The sequence below is a fragment of the Akebia trifoliata genome, chromosome 8 (assembly GCF_017979445.1).
Source record: "Akebia trifoliata isolate Shusen 1 chromosome 8, ASM1797944v1, whole genome shotgun sequence".
Taxonomy (NCBI): Eukaryota; Viridiplantae; Streptophyta; class Magnoliopsida; order Ranunculales; family Lardizabalaceae; genus Akebia; species Akebia trifoliata.
The window spans coordinates 51,614,690-51,625,307 of record NC_141382.1 but is presented as its reverse complement, the minus strand read 5'-3'; the positions used below and the strand labels follow the sequence as shown (position 1 = coordinate 51,625,307).

At 33.4% G+C, this 10,618-nt stretch overlaps 2 protein-coding genes across 2 annotated transcripts; one reads left to right on the top strand and one right to left on the bottom strand.

Annotated features, from left to right (window-relative positions):
* The first annotated feature begins 1,214 nt into the window (after positions 1-1,214).
* On the top strand, positions 1,215-5,526 carry LOC147397681 (RNA polymerase III RPC4). Its single transcript, XM_086449548.1, has 10 exons — positions 1,215-1,377; positions 1,456-1,514; positions 1,603-1,660; positions 1,884-1,923; positions 3,537-3,629; positions 3,740-3,792; positions 3,884-3,944; positions 4,029-4,120; positions 4,206-4,442; positions 5,313-5,526. The coding sequence occupies exons 1-10, from the start codon at positions 1,351-1,353 to the stop codon at positions 5,463-5,465; spliced, it is 873 nt and encodes a 290-aa protein (XP_086305674.1). The 5' UTR covers positions 1,215-1,350; the 3' UTR covers positions 5,466-5,526.
* Positions 5,527-5,992: 466 nt separating this feature from the next.
* LOC147397680 (stress-response A/B barrel domain-containing protein UP3-like) lies at positions 5,993-6,923 on the bottom strand. Its single transcript, XM_086449549.1, has one exon. It carries the CDS (start codon positions 6,885-6,887, stop codon positions 6,105-6,107), a length of 783 nt encoding a protein of 260 aa, XP_086305675.1. The 5' UTR covers positions 6,888-6,923; the 3' UTR covers positions 5,993-6,104.
* Positions 6,924-10,618: the final 3,695 nt, after the last annotated feature.

The following is a 10,618-nucleotide window of genomic DNA, read 5'->3' as shown; positions in this document are numbered from 1 at the left end:
TCAATGTATTGACCTACCCTGATAACCTTTCAAAATGTATCGGCCAACACATTCCAATATTCTAACCCATATGGGTAGGATGGAGTTGTGATTTTCTGACTCCTCTCCCCCCACCGAAAAAATAAAAATAAAAATAAAAAAACTCTCTTGATGTGACATGTTTATGAACCATAGATTTTTTCTTCAGGATACACAATTGTACATCCCCATAAATATGTGCAGTTGTACATTCCGAGAAAAATATATGAACCATTAGTAGATGTCACGTGGGTTCTCGCAAATCAATCAATCAACCACAACATGTTTGTGGTGCAGTTGAAATTCATGGAACCTCAATCCTAAGCCAGACAACAATAGGACACACCACCATATTTGCCGAAGTTAGCATGAACAACCTTGATCGCAATATCAATACAACAGGGTGCGATAATTAATAAGGGAAGCATCTTATAAATTTGTTACTTCGACTGATCTAACATAACTTTTTGAACAAGAACTTGACTTAAATAATGAAGCCCACCAGTACGACTAACCATAAATAGGTGATAATTATTATGTTCAAGGCACATTTTCGTTGAATAAAAATAATTTATTTTATTTAAATTTACTATCAGTTTGAGTTATGAAATAGAAGTTTTTTTTTTTGTTTTTTTAATGCAAGAGATGGTAAGAACAAAAGGAATGTATTTTGATTAATGTTCTTAAAATGCTTTTTTTTTTTAAATATAAAACAAGGATATTTTATTCTCATTACATACCATGTAAAAGAATTTGACTAGTCTTACTATGTTAGTAAGGATTTCTCCCTCACTAAGGGTCATCCAAAAGCGTTAGGACAAAATTCTACGAACTTCAAAATGAAAAAAAATTCTAAAAAAAATTATTTTTCACCGTTGAATTTTAATTTTTAAGTTTAAAAGTTACGTAGAAGTTCAGTAGATGTCATTTTCAAAACTTTGGATCAAACTTAAAAAAAATTATTTTTTGATATATATATATATATATATATATTTTGAAGAAACTTAGAGGAATATAGTGTTGGATTGCTGAAGTGGTAAGACTTAAAATCTTATTATGTAGTAAGGAAAATGTTTCCCTAGACGTAAGGTGAGATGATCCTGAAAATTTATTTATAAAAATATTATTGCAAAATTACAATAACACCCTTCTTCGTTTTTTTCTCTCGCCCCGCGTCCCCGCCACCTTTACGGCTGTACGAGCTCAACCCAAATAAAAGACTTCGACTCGGCTCTCCCTCTCCTTCTCTCTATATATCTCTAATCGCAAAACCCTTGGAAACCCTAATTTACTAAAATCTCTTCACAGTGAGAGTGAAGAAATAGCGATCTAATGGAGCCCTCCGCCCCAACTAGAAAGGTTTGATTCTTACTCTCTTCTATAATCCACTGATCCTCTGATCGAGCTTAGTTGTGATTCGATATTTATCTGTTACAGGTGAGATTTGCGCCCAAAATCCCTTCTCGCAAAGCAACCAAACCCGCTGAACCTAAAAAGTACTTCTTAATCATTTTGTTAACCAAGATTTAGCTTGATTGATGTTCTTTTATAGGTTCTTCTGATCACCATTAGTATTATTTGCAGTGAATTGGTGGAGGATGCAGAGGCAACCCAGACGAAGAATTTGCTACGACGTATCAATGTACTTTTGTTCTCTCTTTCTCTCATTGTGGTATTTTATCAAACGGTTGATATGCAGCCATAAAACAATAAATTTCATAGGATGAGGGCATGCCATGTGATCGGCATTAATACTCTAAAAAAAAATTTTGAATTTGAAGTTTCCAAGTTATGTAGGATTGTAGGCTACAATGCATGTTGGGATTTTATTTTTTGTTGATTTGAATTCTGGTTTGTATTTCTAGGAAGGCTCTGGTAGGGGAAAGGTTAAAGCTGATAAGAAATGTAAGTTTTCTTTGATACTGTCATGTTTTCATAATGCTTGAATATATGTTGGTTTTTTATGTTTTTGTTGGATTGGAGCTATCAAATTTATATGAAAGTTAAGAGAGAATTATCAAAGTGGATGAATTTGAATTTAGATGCTAATTTACTAAAATACTCATGAAATTGTCGTCATTAATTAATTAGTTATGTTGCCAATATCAGTTTGTTCTTAGCTTAATTTTATTAAAGTAAATGATTTTGAATTGCAATGACATGGATTGAAGAAAAAATCTTTAAAGTGGGTAACTATGTTATAGCATAAAATCTTTTTATTTGTATTTTTTTCCTTGGCTTTCTCTGGATAGAGAGAACCATATATATTTAAATTACTTCTTTGAAATTTCATTTTCTATCGGATGTTTAAAAAATAAAAAATAGAATGCATATTTTTTTTTCCAACAAAATCCCTATGGTATCCATGTTATAACCAAAATAAAAGATAAAATTGATGCACTGAATTATAGCATTGTATCCAATATAATTTTTTTCTGAAATACAAATTTTCTACGACACAAACAGAACATTAATTTCCTAATCCAATCTACTCTGTTAAGTATCACTTCTAATAGTCATTTTATATACAGAAATCTCTGACTTTCTCTCCTAACATGATTAATGGCATCTGTTAAATCTTTATGTATCACATTAACATTTTCATATCCAATATATAAAAGATTTTAGTCGTTGCAACATGTCGTTACTAAGAGGATTCCCTTACCCAATTATCACACACGGGGGATATTATGCAACACATCATCTCTAGAGAAGGCCATAGTGTAAGTCAAGATAAACAAGCTCAGATCCATGTCACTTTTCTCACTAGGGACTGTAATGAGTCACTTTCTCATTTAATGTTACAGATCCTGTGTCCTATTTTTATAAATACAGTTAATTGTTGAAAATTAATTAATTAATTAGATTACACCAACAAAAGAGTCTTGTGGAAAAAATATTCATTTTTTCTGTTTTTTGGATGATGAGAATAGCTAATTCTGACACTTTAACATCAATTCTGGTGTGTGATCTTATTTTTTTTATGCCTAAGACATGGAATATCTTCTTAGTATCAAACCAAGGGATCAACTAACTGACACTCTCTTGTATTGTATGCAGTAGTTTGTTACTTGAATAAAAATAAAAATGTAGTAGTTCATTCAGCTGTTGTAGCAAAATCCCATGCCTATGCTGTATGAGTGTGCAGTGCATGTACCATCATAATTTTATTGGTTTTTATGAGTTCTACAAATGGAATACTAAAAACAAAGAGGCTCCTGATCACATGAGGGAGTTCCCATGCCAAAAACCTTGTGTGACTTGAGTATCTCAGCAATCAAACTGTCCAGGTTGTTGAGTTGGTGGACAACGTGTACTGTTCAAGAGTAGACTCTGTTGAGGCTGACGAACTTGACTTCCTTCATGTCTTATAAAAGGGGAATTTTTTTTTTTTTTTAATCGATAAAGATAATTTTATTAAGGGAAAGGGGAAATAAAATCTTTATTTACACAGTATGAATCTTCAGTCCTGATTCATTAATTTGTGCATAGCTCACTCATTGATTTCTAATGTGCAGCGGCGCCGGTTCAAGTTGCATTTGGTCATGGAAATGCATCAAGTTTTATAAGGTCATATGGAACTCCCAAAAGCAGTGCATCCAGATCTCAAGGTGTTGTTTCTAACAGTATGCAAGTCTCTTTTCTCCATTTGTGAATTTGGCTGTTCAAATTAGATTAGATGGTTCCAATGCATATAACTTCTCCAACGGTCTCTCTATAGATAATGGCAAAGCATCAGGTCAGAATGGGGAGAAGTATTACAAAGAACCATGGGTAAGTAAAAAACGAGCCCGACTCCATTTTCACAATCGCATATGATCTCATGCACACACTGAGTTTCTGTTCTCTCCTTATGCCTCTGCAGAATTACTATACTTATTATCCTGTGACCCTTCCTTTTAGAAGGCCGTATTCAGGAAATCCAGGTATGTATCAAGATACCTCATAAAAGGAATCCACACCCATATTTCTTCATTATAAAATGATTCAACGCCACATTTTACTTTCAGTTCTTCTTGATGAGGATGAATTTGGGGAAGGCTCGGCAAACACTACTTATGATGAAAATTCTGTAAATCCAGCTGAAGAGCTTGGTCTGATGGTAGTTCGATAAGTTCAATATCATATAATATCAAAAACAAGATGCAAGAGCCTCTTATAACACTTTGTGGGTGCTTGTTTGGCAGGATGAGAATGAAGAAGCAAGGATGCTTTTCCTTCAGTTACCAGCATCTCTGCCTTTAGTGAAGCGATCAGCTACTGCTGAGACCAGTGAGACAGCTGAGACCTCAAAACCATCCAGGGCCATGAGCCGTCAAGAGAAGGGCTGTAGTTTGGAAGAATTGCCACCTGGCTTCATGGGTAAATTGCTAGTGTACAAGAGCGGCGTGATTAAGCTGAAGCTTGGAGACACCCTTTATGATGTGAGTAATGCATAACCACAGATATCTTGATCCTTTAGTGTAAAAGGAGATTTCAAATTGGGGTCATCTATCAGAATCCTGTGTTAGAACTTAGAACACCATTTTCAAATCCTTCATCAGTATCTGGCTTCAAAGCTCTTGACCTTTCTCAAAAAGATTGTTTGATCTTTACCAGCAAGTTACTTTCTCACTTATTGTGTTTACTATAAGATTCCAGTCGATGCCTCATTTCTGATGATCTTTTCTAGTCTTGCCACGCATGCACTTATCATTCCTTAATTGCACATACCTCCATAAAGCATAGCCTTAGCCTTTTATTGCTGTTTTATAAAATTTTCCATTTAGTGACCTTCCATCGTAATTGGCCACGTTACACATACCTTTGCAGTATTCCTATAAGAATGATGGTCCTTGGTTTTTTAATATGAACTTTGAATTATTGAAAAAAATGAAGTAAACCTTCCCCATTTTTTCCATGTGGCAGATCAATTGGGCCTAAAACTGCCTCATGGGTTGGGAGAGGTGGTCCCAACACTAGGACCAATTTGATCATGCTGCTCTTGTCTGAATACCATCTTAAATAATCTAGTTACTTAGTGGTTTGTAATTAATAGTTGAGGGTGGGATTGGAACTCAGGTCATGGTATCTGACTTTAACCAACTTCTTTGGGTACAAACTTCATTCTGTCGCCCCAAGGCACCCATGTCCTTATAGGGATATTTTACATGATATCTTCTACAAAAGGGTAGACAAATTTATCCAATTTGTTTCATGGAACTTCAAATGTAGAAAACTTTCTAATATATATGGGATCCCGGAGAAAAGAATTTTTTTTTTCGATTATGAATTTTTTTTGGCCTTGGATGCAGGTTTCCCCAGGTTCGGATTGTGTCTTTGCACAGGATGTTGTAGCAATCAATACTGAAGAGAAGCATTTTTGTGTTGTCGGAGAGCTCAACAAACGTGCCATAGTGACCCCGGATGTTAACTCTCTCTTATCTGGTATGGCTGACTTGGACTAGTTTTTTTTTTTTCTCGCTTAAATACACTAAAAAATTTTGACCCATGAAATAAACTGAGAAGTCCTTTTTTTTTCCCTCTAAGTAGAGAAGTCCGCTTTCTGTTAAAGAACATGTACAGCTGTTTAAAATGCAGTTTATTTTATTCATTTTTATTTTTATTTTTATGGGTCAGTTTATTATTTTCTTGGTTTCTACTTTCTCCAGACAATTCTGTGATTTTACTCTGCCTTAACTCAGCAACTAATTTTGCAATGTTTGAAACATAATAGTCATGCTTGACTCACATGATATACTAAACAAATAGACTGAACAAATGAAGTCCATCCAAGAATGTTATTGAATAATAATATCTATCCAAGAAATTAGTATTTTTCATGATATATGAAAGCTTTCAAAATGATTCCTAAAGTTGTAATTCATATCGAAACATTCAAATCGATAATTATAAAGGGTACAAAATGATCCAATTCACGTAAAAGCACACATGGGTTTGAAGATCAAACCGCATTATCTTGTGGATCGTTAACTGAGAGAAACATTTCAATCATTTCATATCCATTAAACTACATAGGATTCATTTTATAACCTAAAATTACAAGGATGAAAGGAACAATTTTTCAACCTCAGTGAGAGCTCTAATCAAATGTCAGTGGATTGCGGCGGTGGCGGCTGCAACGGAAGAACATAGTCCACCACAATGACGCTCTCCATCGAATCCCTAATCTTCTCTTTCTGCTCTTTCACTGCCTCCTCATCCGAATCCATTGCGTCCAATTCACTCAAACCAGGGAAAATTGCAAGTGATGCGATCGAGAACCCTTTTGCTCTGCCCATCGAGAAATTCTCCCCAAAACTAACTTGATCGATCGAATTGAAACAATCTTTAATCCCTCCAATTACTCCCAAAATATCTCCTTTTTCACTTTCCCCCAATCCCTCCTTCAATTTCAGAAACGTTACTCGCATAGCAGATCCAGGCTGGGGAACCAGTGGGCCGTCAAGATTGGAAACCCAATCAACAGCCATGATGTCATCACAGATAGGTAGAACGGATTCTTTTACAACACTTTGATGATTCGGATGCACCGAATAACCACTCAGATCATCTTTGGTCTGGTAGCGACTATGTAACATGTGAGTAAACTTGAAGGGAGAAGATCCGTTTCTGAAAATCGGTCCAGCAGTTAAGTGGAGAACTTGATCGAGAGAGATCAGACCGTTGAGTCCGTTGACCATGGAGTTGATCTTGGAGGGATCAGTGTTGTCTTTGATGTTGAAGAGTACGATGTGTTCGATTATTTGACTCATTTTGGTGGGAGAATTTGTTGAAGAAAATGTTTTGGGGGAGAGGAAGAGGGAGATAGGTTTTGGTTGAAAGAGGAGAGATGAAGAGAAAAGTGAGCGGACTCTCGAACACATCATCTTCGTTCTCTATTCTCCAAAACTTTAAAAAGGGTTGAATTGTGTGATAGCGATCGATTATAGTGTGAAGGGCGGTTTTATTACCACTCCAATATGAGAGAAATTCTATCCCCACACCCAAACACCAATTATTTTCTGACTGTTGTTTACATATGGATTGGTGGATTTATAAGTAAAAGTTGAAATCCTCCTTGCACTCTTTTGATATGATTTTACTCTCTCAAAAAATTATAATCTTTTTATTAAAATTAAAATTCTTGAATCTTCTTCAAAATAAAAAGGAAGAATAATGTTGAAGTGATCCCAGGTTGGAACCTCATATCGCACTTCAAAATAAAGAGAACATTTTATGTTTTTGAAAGTTCAAATCTTCTTCTTTACATTGGTTTTAAAAAAAGAGAGGAGATGTTATTGCTACAATAACTTTTGCTAAAAGCACCACAATATAAATCATCGAAGAATTAGCACGCATCTTGGAGTGTTCTTAGTAAAAGTTGAAATCTTCCTTGCACTCTTTTGATATGATTATACTCTCTCAAAAAATTACAATCTTTTTATTAAAATTAAAATTGTAGAATCTACTTCAAAATTAAAAAAATAAAATAAAGAGAACTTTTTGTTTTTTGAAAGTTCAAATCTTCTTCTTTTTCTTTCCTTGACATTGGTTTTAAAAAAAGAAAAAGATATATATATATATATATATATATATAGAGAGAGAGAGAGAGAGAGAGAGAGAGAGAGAGATTCTATTGCTACAATAACTTAGGTGTTGTTTGTTAAACTAAAAAAAATAAGTGCTGAATAGCATTAAGTGTTGAAACTTATAAGCGCTGAATTTAAGTGCTGAAAAAGTTGTTTGTTTAGATGTTGAATCATGTTTGTTACACATTACTAAAACTGGTAAATTGTTTTTGTTACCCTTACAATCATATTATACATTGTTTGCATGTTTCAAATGCTTATTTATTATCAAACAAAATAAAATATATTATTTCTTATAAAATTAAAATACAATTTATTTTTAAATAATAAATAATACTCAATCTTCAATTTATAAATAATAATTTCTATTTATAAAAGCCCATAAATTTCAAATTAAAAAAAATAATGTCATATAAGTCACCAAAATTTGAAATCAACTTTAAAAGAACTTAATTTTGGATGAATAATTTTCAATGGAAATGAAGGATGTGTAATTATAAAAGCACCCTATGAATTAATAAGGGCAACCCACACTATAGCCATTTTTTATTTTGTTTTATATGGGTTAAAGTTTTTAGAATGAGTAAATTTTTAGTGAGGATGGTCTATATGGTCTAGAGATCATCCTCACAAAAAATCAGTTTATTTTGAAACTTCTAACTCGTCAAAAATAGTTTTCAAAAAAAAAAAAAAGGGACAATTTACCGTTCTTGAACTTGTTTTGATAGGGTTAGAAATTTCAAGATGTATTGATTTTTTGTGAGGATGATCTCCTCATTGTAGAGATCATCCTCACCAAAAATCAACTCATTCCAAAACTTTTAACCCATATAAGACAAAATAATTTAACTATGGTGTGGGTTTATTAATTTGTGGGGTGTTTATATACTTATCCATGAGATATAAGAGGTAATATCCTTTTAAGAATAAGGGCATACTTGTCCATGCTAAAAAAAATAAAGGGCATACTTGTCCGTGTTGAAAAAAGCGAAGTGCTTATTGCTTCAGCACTTTTTTTCAGCATCAAAATAATACTGAATTTTTTTCACTTATTTTAAGCAATAAGCGTTGAAAATATAGAATAAACAAATACGCTATTTTAACAAAAGTGCTGAATTTAATTTTTTTCAGCAATAAGCGCTGAAAAATAGTGCAAACAAACACCGCCTTAGGCTAGAAGCACCATAATTTAAATCATCTAAGAATTAGCACATATCTTGGGGTGCTTTTAGTAAAAGTTAGTGTGGTAATAGAAAGTTCTAAAATTATTGTACCTTTTAAGTTTGTATTCTACCTATCAAATCTTCAGCCAAAATCAAGGATTTTTCTTCCCAAAACCTCTCTTGGAATCTTATCTCAATTCTTGAGGTTTGAAGGTTCAAGGGCATAGAATATTTAAATTGAAGAAAAGGGTAACAAATATAAGTTTAGAAATTGAAGGGCTTTCGAAAAAAAATGAGGGATTCTGGCAAAGAATGAAAGTAAGGGTATCCCAATCATTTAACTTTACTCTCTCTCTCTCTCTCTCTCTCTCTCTCTCAGACCTTTAGTTATGAAGTGATTGTATTATATAAAATTTAATATTCACAATCTAGACAAACCCAACATTCTTGGAGCAGCCATAGAAGCCTCATTACCTATCTTATATTCAACTCAAAGGCTCGAAGGAAAATTCATCAAATTATTGACACAATGATTATTATAAAAGAGTCATGATAATCTAACACCCCCACCACAGAATTGTAGATCATTTTCTTTACGATATAAAAAGAAAAAGATTTATGATTCTATGTATCTCGAGGCAAATGATCTACAATTTTGTGATGAGGGCGTAGGTTAGAGGGGGGCATCAGAAAATCATTATTTATTATAAAAATATAATCATGTCTATATAATAAAGAGTCGTGATAATATGACGTCCCCTTCTGAGAAATGCCCCCATCACAAAATCGTAGATCATTTACCTTGGGATACGTAAAATCATAAATCTTTTTTTTTAGGGATCCCAAGGCAAATGATCTATGATGGGGGGGGGGGTATAGGGGCGTTTGTCAGAGGAGAGTGTCATATTATCACTTTCTATAATAAAACGCAATGGTGGGGTCCATTCAGTTATAGTCACCCCAACGTTATCGATTTTCCCCTCCCCCTTGAACTTTATTGTATTTCCTTTCCTACCCCATTTCCCTTTTTCAATAAAAACCTTTATTTTATTATATTTCATCTTTTACCTCTTCAACTCCAAAGAATTTTAATAATACATTTCTAATTTTATTATGTTTTTTCTCTTTTGCCCCTAAAAAGGATGTCCGTATTGTAGGAAGGAGTAAATTCTAGTGTATCATTATAATAAAATACAATTGTAGCTTTTACATTTACTATAGTTACAAAGGATAAACGTCTCATCCAACTTTTATGCGAAATCCAGATCAATCACTTTATTATCTTTCCTCTTTTCCCTTTCTTTTTTTTTAATATATTCATCCAGTTTTACTATCTTTACTTTTTAACCATTTTTACCCAATTGATTATCTTTCCTTATCTCTCATTTTTAGTAATAAATTATAAATCCCTTCGAATTTTATTATTTTTTTCATTTTTGCCCCCTCAACCCTAAAGAGGTTATGGATCCTCCTTAATTAATACACCCTTAAGATTGAACGGTGGCCCTAATTTCTTATATTATTGAAGGAGGTCAGTAAAAAAACAACTTTCTTGTAACGTGGCACACCATACGAAGAAAATTTGTGAGCTGTGGCATAGAGGGCATTTTAGGTAGGAAACGTGTCCCTTAGTAGTTAGAGTAGATAATGTGCAACCCGTCGCATGATATTTTTTCTGTGATGTACTCTACATTTATATCCTCAAAAATCAAAATAACTTGTCTGTGTCATGATTCTATCTGACGGCTAGAGTTCTCTAATCAACTCAATCTATAGACCAGGACCTTATCATGTTTGACACGTGGCATCTTATACAAATTTGTAGTTTATATTGATATACATTGGATTATACCCTTTTAAGTACAT

Bases quoted from the DNA above. Each gene is read 5' to 3' on its own strand.
- LOC147397681 (XM_086449548.1), top strand. From the start codon at position 1,351: ATGGAGCCCTCCGCCCCAACTAGAAAG. The intron at 1,378-1,455 runs GTTTGATTCTTA...TATCTGTTACAG, and splicing joins CCTCCGCCCCAACTAGAAAG to GTGAGATTTGCGCCCAAAAT. The intron at 3,630-3,739 runs GTGTTGTTTCTA...GTCTCTCTATAG, and splicing joins CAGTGCATCCAGATCTCAAG to ATAATGGCAAAGCATCAGGT.
- LOC147397680 (XM_086449549.1), bottom strand. From the start codon at position 6,887: ATGATGTGTTCGAGAGTCCGCTCACTTTTCTCTTCATCTCTCCTCTTT.